The 16,664-nt window shown below is 38.3% G+C and overlaps 1 protein-coding gene across 1 annotated transcript in view; it reads right to left on the bottom strand.

The window, feature by feature from the left end:
• Nucleotides 1–1,641: 1,641 nt before the first annotated feature.
• LOC128660964 (uncharacterized) overlaps nucleotides 1,642–16,664 on the bottom strand; it is a 69,175-nt gene continuing 54,152 nt past the window's right edge. The window contains exon 2 of the mRNA XM_053715080.1: nucleotides 1,642–2,315. Within this exon, the coding sequence (XP_053571055.1) occupies nucleotides 1,642–2,208 (567 nt within the window). The 5' untranslated portion in view covers nucleotides 2,209–2,315. The remainder of the gene's footprint in view (nucleotides 2,316–16,664) is intronic.

The following is a 16,664-nucleotide window of genomic DNA, read 5'->3' as shown; positions in this document are numbered from 1 at the left end:
TGTATTAAAGTTTAGGAGACATTCCATTTTATGTTAAACACCTGTGTTGCACTTGCTGATTGTTGGCTACATTTAGACAACAATCATCAAGCTCCCCCCATGTGCAGAATCAAAATGGGTAGATTCCTAAGCTTACATTCTTGCTTTACAAAATTACAGATGATAATGAAGTTAAATAGATAATAGGAGTACATATTTAAGTATATTAATACTGCATGCTCTGATTCATGAATATAATTGTGAATAGACTATCCCTTTAAGAAATATGTCAAATCCTCATTTTAAAGAGACAAATACAGATATAATATAATCCTTAAAATAAACATAGATTATCAATACGTACAATCCCCTGAGATTGCACATTTGAATGGAATGGTTACCTGATAGAAAATAATATAGAAAAATAAGTCTAAGGAAATAAGTTGCTTATCATGAAGATGTTTTATTATTACAGATTTACCCTCATTTATATGTAATTTTTTATGTGAAAATCATTGAACATATTTATTCAATACAAAACGATGACACATTAAAGTATAATGTGGCATAGTACTAAAATGTATAAAATATATGTAATATCATGTCTGCTAAAGCAAAAAATACATTTGCAATATTTAGAATATTAACCAAAATGCATAAGTGCTAAATATTACATACTTCAAGAGATTTGAAGTATTGTCTTTAACATGGAGTTATTGAAACAATTTAAAAGTGCATTGTGCATTGGTCCCAGGGAGAGTCTGTGTCTGTTCATATGTCAATTACAATGTATTAATCACCTCTATATCATGGCAATCACATATATGCTGTGCATACATCAGTGCTTAAATATCAAAGAGATACATTTCTCTAATTAGTCTAAATATTTAATAATATTCTTGACAAAAAGGTGTGCATTAGTCATGATGCAAGGTATTTGGCTATATCAACAGGAAGGAGTATTTACTTTTCAACTCTTCTACAACTGAATAACCCTTATTAGCTTCATCTGAAGGATCAAACATATGCTCGTAGAATATTAATCATAACATTTACAAATGCCGCGTTGACTACTGTTAGATAACATATACTGTATTGATTTCAGACACGTATCCTCAAGTATTCTTAAAAGGCATAATATTCTTGATAGAAGTGTACATACATTTATTAACAATGTACACCTGCATATTAATTGGCATCATGTGAAATAAAAATGAATAAAGCTGTTAATGTTTAGCAAATAAACAGCTATTAAAAAAATATTGAACTATATTTTCTAATTTCAATTAGAAAAATATATGCATATTTATGAGATGGAAATCACACTTAAAAAAGTGCTTCATACAAAATATTAGATATTATATATCTGGAAATATTTTAAAAAGAAAAATAGTGCTTAATGCCTGCGGCGGGATTTGGCCTTTGGAGGAGAGTTACTTGGGGTGGAAGTGTGGCATCTTGTGCGATGCACACCAGCTGACTGAGAGGCTAGAACATGTGATTCAGGGTCCTGCAGGGAGATGACAGAGGATGCAAGTGAAGAGGGAGTTTGTGACCTATCTGCAAGCCTCTCCACTGCCTCTACCAGGTGGACGAGTAAGGCATTATGTATGTCCATCTGGTTCTGTAGCCTCCTGAAGTCATGCTGCTGCTGGAGCCTGCTCAGTCTAAGCTCCCTGTGAACAAGCCGCAGTAGAGCATCTTGCTGGGACTGTGTGGAAATATTTGATTACATGGGGGGGCTTGGGGCTCCATAGGTGTCTCTGGCACATATTCCTGGCTCTCTGTGGGGTTGTCATCACTCAGTCTTGGGGACTGTGAGGGTTGCTCAATATGCAATTGAGGACAGACATTGGTGGGTGGTGGTGGTGGTGGTGGTGGTGGTGGTGGCGGCAGCATTTGTTGTGCCATGGGTGGGTGCTGGATCTGAGGTTGAGGTGGCATATAGTACAGATGCTCTGGTGGAGGCTGCATCTGATACTGTGCTGGTGGAGACTGCATCTGATGCTGTGGTGGTTGAGGATGCATCTGATGCTGTGGTGGTTGAGGATGCATCTGATGCTGTGGTGGTGGAGGATGCATCTGATGCTGTAGTGGTTGAGGATCCATCTGATGCTGTAGTGGTGGAGGATGCATCTGATAATATGTCCTCACAGATGAATATGGGGATGTGGCAGGAACATTTTTAACCTCATAGGCCAGTGGCTGTTGCTCATCCCCTTCCAGCATGCTGAAATAGGAGTGTCCAGATTCAATCACATCCCCTTCATCCTCACTAAATTTTGGAACATCACTGGCCTCTGGTCTTGTTGAGGACTCAAACTCATGTTCCGATTCTGAAACATAAATTGTTGTGATTAATTAATCTGATGAAACATATTACATTTGAAAATCAAATATATAGATATCTATCTATATATATATATATATATATATATATATATGTATATGTATATGTATATATATATATATATATATATATATATATATATATATATATATATATATATATATATATATATAATTTCTATATAGACTTAAACATATTTAACCAGAGGTGTATATTTAAAGATTGTGCCTCCAAGCGACTCTTTGTAATACTCATAGTCCATATATATGATATAGATAGAAATAATTAAAATCTATACCCTTGCTTGTTTGAGCAGCTAGCCACTCCAGAAATCATGATGAATGTATCCACTACAACTATGTTAAGATGCACTTAAAGGGGAAGTAAAGTAAAAATTAAACTTTCATGATTCAGACAGAGCATGCAATTTTAGGCCACTTTCTAATTTACTCCTATTATCATATTTTCTTCCTTCTCTTGGTATCTTTATTTGAAAAGCAAGAATGTAAAGCTTAAGAGCAGGCCCATTTTTGGTTCAGAACCTGGGTTGCTCTTGCCTATTGGGTGGCTAAATGTAGCCACCAATCATGAACGCTAGCCAGGGTGCTAAACCAAAAATGTACAGGCTCCTTAGCTTACATTCCTACTTTTTCAAATAAAGATACCAAGAGAACAAATAAATATTGATAATAGGAGTAAATTAAAATTTGCTTAAAATTGCTGCTCTATCTGAATCATGAAAGAAAAAAATTGGGTTTACTATCCCTTTAATTTAATGTGCAAATCAGACTTTGCATCATGTAAAACATTACTTGTCCTCAACCTACCTAGGTATGTTTTCCACTGATGTTTGAAAACAATTGATTAATAACCATAGGTAAAATAAGAGGCACATTCTATATTCTGTATTACACATGTGCATGATTACATTGATATTTCAAGCCCAAAGCCTATGTATATTTCTGATGTTAACATATATTTGTCACAAATAAAACATTTATTACATATGATATTTAATATTCACCTTCATGGACCTCTTCAGCTGGCACTGATGCATCCATTGTCCCTTTGCATTCCAGGACAGCTTCACCAGAGATGACATTAGAGAGCATCCTCTACTATGACTTTAGATAACTCCGCTTGCTAGGATCACTACCTGTCCCACGTGCATATTTAGCCTGCTGTGCCATCTTCACCTTAGTTTCCCTCCTGCAGTCGTGGTAGCGATACTTTATGCTAGCAGTAGAACGATTGCATCCTAAGCAGCTGACTGCCACTCATATGTCCTCCCACAACTTATTCCAGAAACTCGCCCTCAGGTTAGGGTTCTCCCGCTGAGGTGCCCTCTACAAGTAGGCCTCAACAAGAGCCTCCTTCTCCTCCTCTGAGTACCTCTCCTCTCTAAGCCTGCCCTTCACACCTGAAGGGCCCGCAGACACAGACTCTCCCTCCTGTGACTGGGGACCAGCCCTCTCTCCCTCCTCTGTCCCTGCAGGCTGTGACAGGCTAACACCAGCCCCACTCCAACTTGCCACAGTCTGCCCCACTCTCCCTCTTCTTTGTGTGCCTAGTTGAGGCTGACTCCTCCTCTCTCTCCTCCCACTCCCACTCTTCCACCCTCTCTCCTTCCCTCCTCTGTCAGGGTTTGAGGAAGGACAAATCCTCCACCCAAACCTCGGCCCCTAGACCTGCCCATACTACTCCCTATTTCCCCCCTCCTTCTATCCCCCCCTCTCCACTGCCCTCCCCCTAGCCACCCCCCTTCCCAACTCCACTAGGCCTATCCATCCCTTTCTCCTTCCTCCCTAACGCTAACCTATCACTAAAGTCCCTAGCTTACCTACCTACACTGATTCACCGAACTAAACCCTAAATTAAATATCCCCAAAACTAACTACCTAACCTATCTAGACCCTAACTATCTCTATTCTATATCCCTGCAAATACAAATAAAATTGTGGGGGTGAAATTAAACAAAGGGATGTAAATGAAAAAAGGGATAGGCTAAATAGTCAAATGAAAATAAATTTTTAAATAAAAAATAGAAAATATATGAAATTAGAAAAAAAAATGCAAAAAAAAAATATGGGATGTAAAGCAAAAAAGGGATGGGCAAAATTTATAAAAGGAAAATAAAGTTATGTAGTGGTTAAGGAAAGGGGAGATGGAAAGTGGGATAGGGGGTTAATGAAAGGGGTAATAAAGGAAGATGGGGATATGGGGGGTTAATGAAATTAAAAAAAATGTGAATGTGTTTGTATCAAATAAAAGTGTGTGTGTGTAAACTAATGTGTGTTAATGAACTAATGTATGGATGTGTGTGTGTGTTCCTTATATTATATGAGACCTACAATAAGAATATATGAAAATAAAATATCAAACGCTCCACTAATTCTCAAACAACTCTCAAAACCACCAAATTCCTACCAGCGCAACTAGCTCCTGTGTCTTTCTCTCTAGAGGCGAGGTAAAGAGAGCTGGCGCAAACCGTTATTCTTATAGACAGAGGTTAGGTTACCATGGCAATGCACTTGTTATGGCACGCTTTTTGTCGAATCCGACATCGGTTGGCAGTGCAAACTTACGTACGGTCGAAAAGAGTGACTGTGTGCAATACGCTATCCTTTTGAATGGAAACCTGGTACTAAAATGGAGCCGTAAATTACTTTTAGCTGTCTGCCGCTTCGGTAGCTTACGGCTCAATTTTTAACGGCTCAATGGAAGCGAGCCCTTAGATGTTACAGTTTTCTTAGGATAGCCTTATGCATGTCCAAGGCATTTTTTAATTATTTTACAGTCTAACAGGAAATTATGAAATTTCCATGTACGGCAAAGCTAGGGTTGCCACTCTTTCTAGAAACAAAATACTGGCCAAGCTCATTAGCACACATTTCCATAAATAATTATACAGCAGAAATAAAAAACTAAAGCTTTATTGTAAATGATATTTAAAGTTTGACCTTGATAGCATCTTTATTTCTATATTTGAAGGGACAGACAACACCACAATTGTTATTGTTAAAAAGATAGATAATGCCTTTACTACCCATTCCCCAACTTTGCACAACCAACATTGTTATATTAATATACTTTATAACCTTAAAACCTCTAAAATTCTACCTGTTTCTAAGCCACTATAGACCGCCTCTTATCACATACTTTTTTATTTGCTTTTCACAACAGGGGAGTACTAGTTCATGTGAGCCATATAGATAATACTGTGCTCACGCCCGTGGCTTGTGGCAGACACTGCACTAATTGGATAAAATGCAAGTCAATAGATTTTAAATAAAAAGTAATGTCAAGGGGCTGTCAGAAAAGACTTAGATACAAGGTAATCACAGAGATAAAAAGTATATTAATATAACCATGTTGGCTATGCAAAACTGGGGAATAAGTAATAAAGGGATTATCTATCTTTTTAAGCAATAAACATTTTTGAGTTGACCGTCCCTTTAAACTTTATTTTATACTTTGACCTGAACCTTAAAAAAACTGTACATGTTGGTAAAATACCAGCTGGGTGGCAATCCTAGCCACAGCAGCTTAGGCTGATTGTGCACTTTTGCAGCTGTGCCAAGAATGCACCGGGCAAGGGAGAACTGGAATGGTATTAGAACTAGAGTTTTCATGTTTGTATAAGTTGCCTAGCAACTCTCCTAGATGGTAATTATCATACTGGTTGTGCATGGTATAAAAATTACAGCAATCTACAGACTCTACAGAATATACGTCTGGTTTCCAATTTTTCCAGGACTACTTTTTATTCTTAGTTCAGCCCTGAGCTTCTTTGCATTTTTTAATTATAGAAATAGCATGTAATATCAGGAATACAAAAACTAACCAGTTAACAGCACTCAAGAATTATATCGGTATTGGCCCATTAAACCAAGTAATTTGCCGGTTCTGTGATTAAACACAAAAAAGTTGTGCAAAGCTGAGCAAATAGGTTTAAATGTTATAGACCATATTTACCAAGCATTGTAATTCCAAATGAAACACTATATCCTTGTCACTAAAATGAGCTTCATTTTGTCTGCTGCTTTGCATTACCTTTTGAAAAGCTCAGTGGAATAAAAATATGATTTCTAATTAACTTTTTGCTACCCATTTATCTTCATTTTAAAGTAGAATATTTGGTTTGTTTATTTCATTTTTTTCACATAATTATTTCCAGAGGAAACATTGTTTTGTTTTTTTCAACCCAGCCAATTTTATCCAATATAAAATATAAATACACTAGCAAGAAGCCCAAACTGTCATTGTTATTGAACTGTAGCATTTTTTAGTAGTTGCATTTTTTCCAGTAACAAAATTTTGTGCTAGCAATGGAAAGAAACATTTTAAAGCTACACTGACATATAAAAGCACACAAATAAAGTATTCTAGATTAAAACAGGACTGGATTTACACATTTTGCACCCTATGCACATCTAATTAGGTACTCTCTGCTCACATACGCCTAGATTTAGAGTTCTGCGTTAGCTGTCAAAAGCAGCGTTAAGGGGTCCTAACGCTGCTTTTTACCGCCCGCTGGTATTTAGAGTCAGTCAGGAAAGGGTCTAACGCTCACTTTCCAGCCGCGACTTTTCCATACCGCAGATCCCCCTACGCCATTTGGCTATCCTATCTTTTCAATGGGATCTTCCTAACGCTGGTATTTAGAGTCTTGGCTGAAGTGAGCGTTAGAACTCTAACGACAAAACTCCAGCCGCAGAAAAAAGTCAGTAGTTAAGAGCTTTATGGGCAAACGCCGGTTTATAAAGCTCTTAACTACTGTGCTCTAAAGTACACTAACACCCATAAACTACCTATGTACCCCTAAACCGAGGCCCCCCCACATTGCCGCCACTCTAATAAAAATTTTTAACCCCTAATCTGCCAACCGGACACTGCCACCACCTACATTATCCCTATGTAACCCTAATCTGCTGCCCCTAACACCGCCGACACCTACATAATATTTATTAACCCCTAATCTGCCCCCCAACGTCACCGCTACCTTACCTACACTTATTAACCCCTAATCTGCCGACCGGACCTTGCCGCCACTATAATAAATGTTTTAACCCCTAAAGCTAAGTCTAACCCTAACCCTAACACCCCCCTAAGTTAAATATAATTTAAATCTAACAAAATAAATTATTTCTTATTAAATAAATTAATCCTATTTAAAGCTAAATACTTACCTGTAAAATAAACCCTAATATAGCTACAATATAACGAATAATTATGTTGTAGCTATTTTAGCATTTATATTTATTTTACAGGCAACTTTGTATTTATTTTAACTAGGTACAATAGCTATTAAATAGTTATTAACTATTTAATAGCTACCTAGTTAAAATAATTACAAAATTACCTGTAAAATAAATCCTTACCTAAGTTACAATTAAACCTAACACTACACTATCGATAAATTAATTAAATAAACTACCTACAATTACCTACAATTAAATCAACTAAACTAAATTACAAAAACAAACAAACACTAAATTACAAAAAATAAAAAGATTACAAGAATTTTAAACTAATTACACCTACTCTAAGCCCCCTAAAAAAATAACAAAGGCCCCCAAAATAAAAAAAATGCCCTACCCTATTCTAAAATAAAAAGTTAACAGCTCTATTACCTTACCAGCCCTTAAAAGGGCCTTTTGCGGGGCATGCCCCAAAGAAATCAGCTCTTTTGCCTGTAAAAAAAACATACAATACCCCCCCAACATTACAACCCACCACCCACATACCCCTAATCTAACCCACCCAAACCCCCTTAAAAAACCTAACACTAAGCTCCTGAAGATCTCCCTACCTTGTATTCACCCAGCCGGTTTATCACCGATCCGTCCAGAAGAGGGTCCGAAGTCTTCATCCTATCCGGCAAGAAGAGGTCCTCCAGAGGGTCCAAAGTCTTCATCCAGGCCGCATCTTCTATCTTCTTCCATCCGGAGGGAAGCGGGTCCATCTTGAAGCAGCCGACGCGGTGCCATCCTTCCTCACCGACGGACTAACGACGAATGAAGATTCCTTTAAATGACGTCATCCAAGATGGCGTCCCTCGAATTCCGATTGGCTGATAGGATTCTATCAGCCAATCGGAATTAAGGTAGGAAAAATCTGATTGGCTGATTGAATCAGCCAATCAGATTGAAGTTCAATCCGATTGGCTGATTGGATCAGCCAATCAGATTGAGCTTGCATTCTATTGGCTGTTTCGATCACTCGGGGTTCATGTTAAGGTGTTAGGTGCAGACTTAGGAAGTGTTTCCCCATAGGAAACAATGGGGCTGTGTTAGGAGCTGAACGCTGCTTTTTTGCAGGTTTTAGGTTTTTTTGCAGCTCAAACTGCCCCATTGTTTCCTATGGGCGAATCGTGCATGAGCACGTTTTTCAAGCTGGCCGATACCGTAAGCAACGCTGGTATTGAGAGTTGAAGTGGCAGTAAATTATGCTCTATGCTCCCTTTTTGGAGCCTAACGCAGCCCTTCAGAGAACTCTAAATACCAGCGTTATTTAAAAGGTGCGGGGGAAAAAAAACACGCGTAGCTAACGCACCCCTTTGGCCGCAAAACTCTAAATCTAGGTGTAAGGGCTTGTTTCCATTCAGCTGTAATATGGTTTGCAAGAGGTTGCAAACCATTAAATATGCTATCAGAAGCAATTTCATGTATCGACTGCTTCAGATGGTGCGTTATACCTGAATAACGGCAGTCCAGGTTTGGCTGTCAAAAATATTTTTGCGTCCCATAGAAAGTATTAGAAGCCGTTAAGCTATAACTTATACCAGGTTTCCAATTTTAGTGCAAACCATTCATACACTGTCGGAGGTAGTCGATATATTGAAAAAAATTACACCTAGCTTAACTAGGTGCAAAAAAGGAAAAATTAGCTTTTTGAGAACAATTTCCCATTGATATTTTAAAACTTGCAAATAATGCAAGTGTTTCAATGTAGAAATAAATTGTAATATGTCATATTTATTGTCTTACCATGTATAGGAATAGTTGCACTTATGTTCTTATTGAAATATCAGTATGTATTTACATATAATAATATATGCAAGCACATATCTACAAAATTCAAACTAGACCTATGCCTAGGACAGCAATATATATTGCATATATTAATAAAGTGCAAAATATAATTATAATAAAAAATAGTTTTTGCTTTTAGTTCAAAATTATGCATTATAAATAAGTGTATATTTGTTTTTGTTTATCTATAGAGGCGATCACAGGTAAGGAGAGCAGACGTTAAATGTAAATTTTGTAGTGTAAGGTCAGGTTACCACAGCAACTAATTGATTTTCAAGAAATCCGATGTCAGGTGGAAGAGTGACTGCCCACGATGCGCAAAATATTTCTATGGAAACCTGGTACTAAAATGGAGCCGTAAACTACTTTTAGCTGTTGGCAACTTCGGTATCTTACGGCTCAATTTTTTTACATCTCAATGGAAACGAGCCCTTATTTGCATTGACATCATAACTGAACATACACACTCAGTACTGTGAAACAGATATATCTGCTTAAAGTGACATGGTATCCAAATGCTGACTTACTTGAAAGTGATGCAGGATATCTGTAAAATGCTGACTAAAAATAGCATCTGAATATCTCTATGTAAAAAAGGATATTTTTCCTAAAAATTTCCTCAGTAGCCACATCCCAATTTAAAGGGACTTGTACTTTTCTGTACTATTTTTCACTAAATGTACTACATTTTTCACTTCAGAGGACAATGGTGCCTACAAATTTTTTATTGCCACTTCATTGCTTCACCCTCCAAAGAATCTTGCCTGTGACATTTACACTGCCATAAGAATGTAAGATGCGCTGTGCTCCTAGTATATATTGCCAGGGAAAATAACCATCTAAAATCATAGTTTTTTGTCCAAGGCATAACTGCTAGTAGTATTGCACTTATCTTCATATTTGAATATGTTAAAAATTGCATTAATTCAAATTATACTTATCTTCTTGTGAATAAAAAAAGGGGAAAAAAAACCCACAAGACTAAATATCCTTAAATGAAACACTAAAGAAATATTGACAGATGTGTCCCTTTAAAAAATAGTTGATAATGTACACACCCTTAGTCTAAATTAGTCCTTTCACGTAATGTACTTGTTATAGTTTGTGACACAGCAAATGAAAAATGATCACTCCATACACTGTTAAGGACGAGTGGTACTTAAGGTCTATTGATTTCTAAGAAACCAGCTAAATACTGCATATGCATCACCATCTTACCCAAAGGCCTTTTCTGTCTCTCTCACATACTGTAGCATCAATGGATTCCTCTGTTTAGTAGTGCAGACACGTTAACGTTTATAGATCGGGGCTGTGCAAAACAAAGAAAAACTAATTTCTGTGCAGGGAAGCAATAGGTAATAGGAATGTCACTGCTTCTGAATGTGAAACTAAGTTCCGGATAGCCAGTATCTGATAACAGAAAGTGTGAAATAAAATACACTACTTATGTAATAATCAGTATATGTAATTGTCCTATACAATTTGTAAATAAGGAAGCTCTAAGAAGATGCAAAGAAAATTATTTAAAGGTTGTTCAAGGTATAAAAAATAACACTCACAGCTATTTTCAGTTAAAAGCATTTACAAGGTCTGCAAGGTCTGCCTGCTCTTTTTCCTATATCTTCTCCCAACAAGGAAATGTCCCAGTTGCCAGAGACCGCCAACTTTGCCCATTGCAGGCTTGACTTTGATAGCCCTGGCTCCACCTACTACATGCCCACAGTGGTGCCCCTCCCATCATGGCCCCACCCAAAAAACAGAGGGGAGCCACAGCCCACTTAGTTTTTCCAGAAAGCCTCAGTAAATATTGTTGGGTAAGCAGTGTGAGCGTAAGAAACCATAATGTTACAAGTATTATTATTATTCTTTATTTATAAAGCGCCAACAGATTCTGCAGCACTGTCCATAGGTACAAAGATAAAAGTACAGTACAATACAATATAAAAGACACCAGACAAAGTTTAATATACAAATACAGGAGGAATTGAGGGCACTGTTCCCGTGGGAACTTACAATCTAGATGAGTAGGAGGGTGAGGACTGCAAAAAGTGAGAATGATGTTTGTGTGGAGTTAGATGAGGGCAGCTATTAGGCAAGGGAAATTCATTTGTTGCTGATTTGGAGATAGGCTTCCCTGAACAAAAAGGTATTTAGGGAGCGTTTAAAGGAGGAAAAGTTAGGGGAGAGTCTGACAGCTCTAGGAAGTGCATTCCAGATGGTTGGTGCCTCACGAGAGAAGTCCTGTAGTCTAGCATGGGAGGAGGTGATGGTAGAAGATGCAAGGAGCAGGTCATTGTTGGATCTTAGGGGGCGGGCTGGAGTATATTTGTTGATGAGTGAGGACAGGTAGGGGGGCTGCGTTGGTAAGGGCTTTGTGTATCTTTATTTTTGTTTCTCTTTAGAGGCGATCACAGGTAAGGAGAGCAGACGTTAAATGTAAATTTTATAGTGTAAGGTAAGGTTACCACAGCAACTAATTGATTTTCAAGAAATCCGATGTCGGGTGGAAGAGTGACTGCCCACGATGCGCAAATATTTCTATGGAAACCTGGTACTAAAATGGAGCCGTAAACTACTTTTAGCTGTCGGCAACTTCGGTATCTTACGGCTCCATTTTTTTACGTCTCAACGGAAACTAGCCTTTATTTGCATTGACATCATAACTGAACATACACACTCAGTACTGCGAGACATAGATATATCTGCTTAAAGTGACATTGTATCCAAATGCTGACTTACTTGAAAGTGATGCAGGAAATCTGTAAAATGCTGACTAAAAATAACATCTGAATATCTCTACATAAAAAAGGATATTTTCCCTCAAAATGTCCTCAGTAGCCACATCCCAATTTAAAGGGACTTATACTTTTCTGTACTATTTTTTACTAAATTTACTACATTTTTCACTTCAGACGACAATGGTGCCTACAAATTTTTTATTGCCACTTCATTGCTTCACCCGCCAAAGAATCTTGCCTGTGACATTTATACTGCCATAAAAATATAAGATGCGCTGTGCTCCTAGTATATATTGCCAGGAAAAATAACCATCTAAAATCATAGTTTTTTTGTCCAAGGCATAACTGCTAGTAGTATTGCACTTATCTTCATATTTGAATATGTTAAAAATTGCATTAATTCAAATTATACTTATCTTCTTGTGAATAAAAAAAGGGGGGAAAAACCCCACAAGCCTAAATATCCTTAAATGAAACACTAAAGAAATATTGACAGATGTGTCCCTTTAAAAATAGTTCATAATGTACACACCCTTAGTCTAAATTAGTCCTTTCATGTAATGTACTTGTTATAGTTTGTGTCACAGCAAACGAAATAGGATCACTCCATACACTGTTAAGGACGAGTGGTACTTAAGGTCTATTGATTTCTAAGAAACCAGCTAAATACTGCATATGCATCACCATCTTACCCAAAGGCCTTTTCTGTCTTTCTCACATACTGTAGCATCAATGGATTCCTCTGTTTAGTAGTGCAGACACGTTAACGTTTATAGATCGGGGCTGTGCAAAACAAAGAAAAACTCATTTCTGTGCAGGGAAGCAATAGCTAATAGGAATGTCACTGCTTCTGAATGTGAAACTAAGTTCAGGATAGCCAGTATCTGATAACAGAAAGTGTGAAATAAAATACACTACTTACGTAATAATCAGTATATGTAATTGTCCTATACAATTTGTAAATAAGGAAGCTCTAAGAAGATGCAAAGAAAATTATTTAAAGGTTGTACAAGGTATAAAAAAATAACACTCACAGCTATTTTCAGTTAAAAGCATTTACAAGGTCTGCAAGGTCTGCCTGCTCTTTTCCCTACACCTTCTCCCAACAAGGCAAATGTCCCAGTTGCCAGAGACTGCCAACTTTGCCCATTGCAGGCTTGACTTTGACAGCCCTGACTCCACCTACTACATGCCCACAGTGGTGCCCCTCCCATCATGGCCCCACCCAAAAAACAGAGGGGAGCCACAGCCCACTTAGTTTTTCCAGAAAGCCTCAGTAAATATTGTTGGGTAAGCAGTGTGAGCGTAAGAAACCATAATGTTACAAGTATTATTATTATTCTTTATTTATAAAGCGCCAACAGATTCTGCAGCACTGTCCATAGGTACAAAGATAAAAGTACAGTACAATACAATATAAAAGACACCAGACAAAGTTTAACAAACAAATACAGGAGCAATTGAGGGCCCTGTTCCCGTGGGAACTTACAATCTAGATGAGTAGGAGGGTGAGGACTGCAAAAGGTGAGAATGATGTTAGTGTGGAGTTAGATGAGGGCAGCTATTAGGCAAGTGAAATTCATTTGTTGCTGATTTGGAGATAGGCTTCCCTGAACAAAAAGGTATTTAGGGAGCGTTTAAAGGAGGAAAGGTTAGGGGAAAGTCTGACAGCTCTACTAAGTGCGTTCCAGATGGTTGGTGCCTCACGAGAGAAGTCCTGTAGTCTAGCATGGGAGGATGTGATGGTAGAAGATGCAAGGAGCAGGTCATTGTTGGATCTTAGGGGGCGGGCTTGAGTGTATTTGTTGATGAGTGAGGACAGGTAGGGGGGCTGCGTTGGTAAGGGCTTTGTAGAACAGGATGAAAATTTTGAATTTAATTCTGCTGTGAATGGGGAGCCAGTGAAGGGACTCGCAGAAAGGTGCAGCAGATATAGAGCATCGGGAGAGGTGGATTAGCCTAGCAGAGGCATTTAGGATGGATTGAAGAGGGGAGAGGTGGGAGAGAGGGAGGCCAGTTAGTAGGTTATTACAGTAGTTAAGTCGGGAAATTACCAGGGAGTGGATTAGCTGTTTAGTAGTTTCAGCACTCAGAAACAGACACATTTTGGAGATATTGCGTAGGTGGTTGCGACAGGATGAAGAGAGCAATTGGATGTGGGGTATGAAGGACAGATTGGAGTCAAGTGTAACTCCTAGACAGCGGACTTGGGGTGATGGGGAGATAGTGGTGTCACCAACAGTGATTGAAAAGTTAGAAACCGGCGTAGAGAGGTCATCAAAGAAGAAATGCTAGATAAGCAGACACTGATGTGTGAAAGGACAGAAGGAGAGAGTGAAGGGATGGATAGGTAGATCTGAGTATCATCAGCATAGAAGTCCAGAATAGTAGGGAATACAGCACTACTGTTTCTGCTTGGTGTAATGGGTTAACTGCAAATCCCCAAAAGTAATCCAGAAATACGAAATTCCCCAGCACAGTATGGTAAAATATGAAATCTTTATTTAAGACCCATGTTAAAATAGCAAAGTTTCGGGGTTAACCCCTTAATCATGCCATCTGTTGAAGGATACATTTTTGGAAAGGGTGTATCCATCAAGCCTTATAGAAAAAAAGATGAAAGAAATTCAGAATCCCACACATAAGGTTGATAAAAATGTAAATAAAAAAGGTAGAATTGTTTTTGTGTCTCAATATAGCCCCTACAGTGATAGGATCAGTAGAGTTATCAGGAAAAAATGGCACATTTTAAAAGATTGTAACCCTCACATCAAACAATTACAAGAACCACCCCTTACGGCCTTTAGACATGTGAAAAATATAAGAGACCACGTTGTGAGATCTGATGTGGGTCCTAGTAAAAGCTTAAAACAAACACACATTTGAAGTAAGAGAAGAAGGAGCTACCCATGTTTGGGTTGTATGTCCTGTAGCTCAATTATTAAAGGGCCACATTTCTTCCACCCACATAGTCGGAAAAAATGTAATATTGAAGGTTTCTACACTTGTGAAAGTACTCGTCATATATCTCATTAAATGTCCGTGCTCTTTAATTTATTTAGGAGAGACCACACAAAAGACTAGGGAGTGCATTAATCAACACCGTAGTAACATTAGAAGGAAGAATATTGAAGCCCCATTATCTAAACATTTTATTGAAAAAGGTCATAATATCAGCCAGCTATGCTGGCAAATTATTGAGCAGGTTCAGGTGCCAAGAAATGGAACAGACAGGGAGCAGCTTCTTAAACAGAGAGAGATGTGGTGGATTTTTAAGATGGAGTCAATGGCACCCAAGGGGTTAAATCGTGATTTTGATATTTCATGTTTTCTATGATCATTTAATAATTCCAGTAATCCTATACATGCACTATAGTTTAATATAAGGAGGGGTACTGTTGAAACCCATATCTAAAGGAAGAGGATACTGTTAATGTATGTTTGATGCTGTTGTTCAGTTGATTCAAGGTGATACTTTGTTTTTAAGTGTTGCATATATATTGTTTGAAGTAAGAGTGTGAAGATGTAATTTAAGTAAGACGCCACTAGTTGGTGCTAAGTGCAAACCTTGGAAATGTTTGGCGCGAAGAAGAAAAGGTTTAAAAGGAATTTAATAACCATATGTAACAGATGGCATGATTAAGGGGTTAACCCCGAAACATTGCTATTTTAACATGGGTCTTAAATAAAGATTTCATATTTTACCATACTGTGCTGGTGAATTTCGTATTTCTGGATCAGCATAGAAGTGATAGTTGAAGCCAAAGCTACTGATAAGTTTACCCAGTGAGGAAGTATAAATAGAGAAGAGTAGAGGACCCAGAACAGAGCCTTGAGATACTCCAACAGATAGAGGCAATGGAGAGGAGTCGTCGCAAGCAATGAAGACAGAAAAGGACCTATTAGAGAGATAAGAGTGGATCTAGGAGAGGGCAGTGTCAGAGAGCCCAAGGGAGCTGAGAGTCTGTAGGAGAAGGAGATGGTCAACGGTATCAAAGGCAGCAGACAGGTCAAGTAAGATAACTATTGAGTAGTAGCTGTTGTTTTTAGCAGAAAGAAGATGGTTAGTAACCTTGGTGAGGGCAGTCTCAGTTGAGTGTTGGGGACGGAAACCAGATTGCAAGGGGTCAAGCAATGAGTTGGAGGACAAGAAGTGGGTTAGGCGATTGAAAACTAGTTTTTCCAGGACTTTTGAAGCTAACGGAAACAGTGATATGGGGCGGTAGCTTGCAGGAGAATTGTGTTCAAGGGAGGGTTTTTTGAAGATGGGGGTAACCTTTGCATGTTTGAAGGAAGATGGGTATGAACCAGTAGTAAGGGATAGGTTGAGTATGTGAGTAAGAGCTGGAGTGAGGGTAGAAGACAGAGAAGGTATTAGATGTGAAGGGATAGGGTCAAGTGGGCAGGTAGTGAGGTCTGAGGAAGACAATAGGGAACTCACTTCATTCTCAGTGGTTGGGGGGAAGGTGCTGAGAGTGGTGGAGGGGTGGCCGGGGTCATAGATGGAAGGTTGCAGTCTTGTGTTGGGATATTACTTCGATGGTAAGTGTTTTGTTGAAAAAG

Source organism: Bombina bombina, chromosome 1 (genome assembly GCF_027579735.1).
Source record: "Bombina bombina isolate aBomBom1 chromosome 1, aBomBom1.pri, whole genome shotgun sequence".
In the NCBI taxonomy this organism is placed as follows: domain Eukaryota; kingdom Metazoa; phylum Chordata; class Amphibia; order Anura; family Bombinatoridae; genus Bombina; species Bombina bombina.
This window is presented reverse-complemented; position numbering and strand designations above follow the sequence as displayed.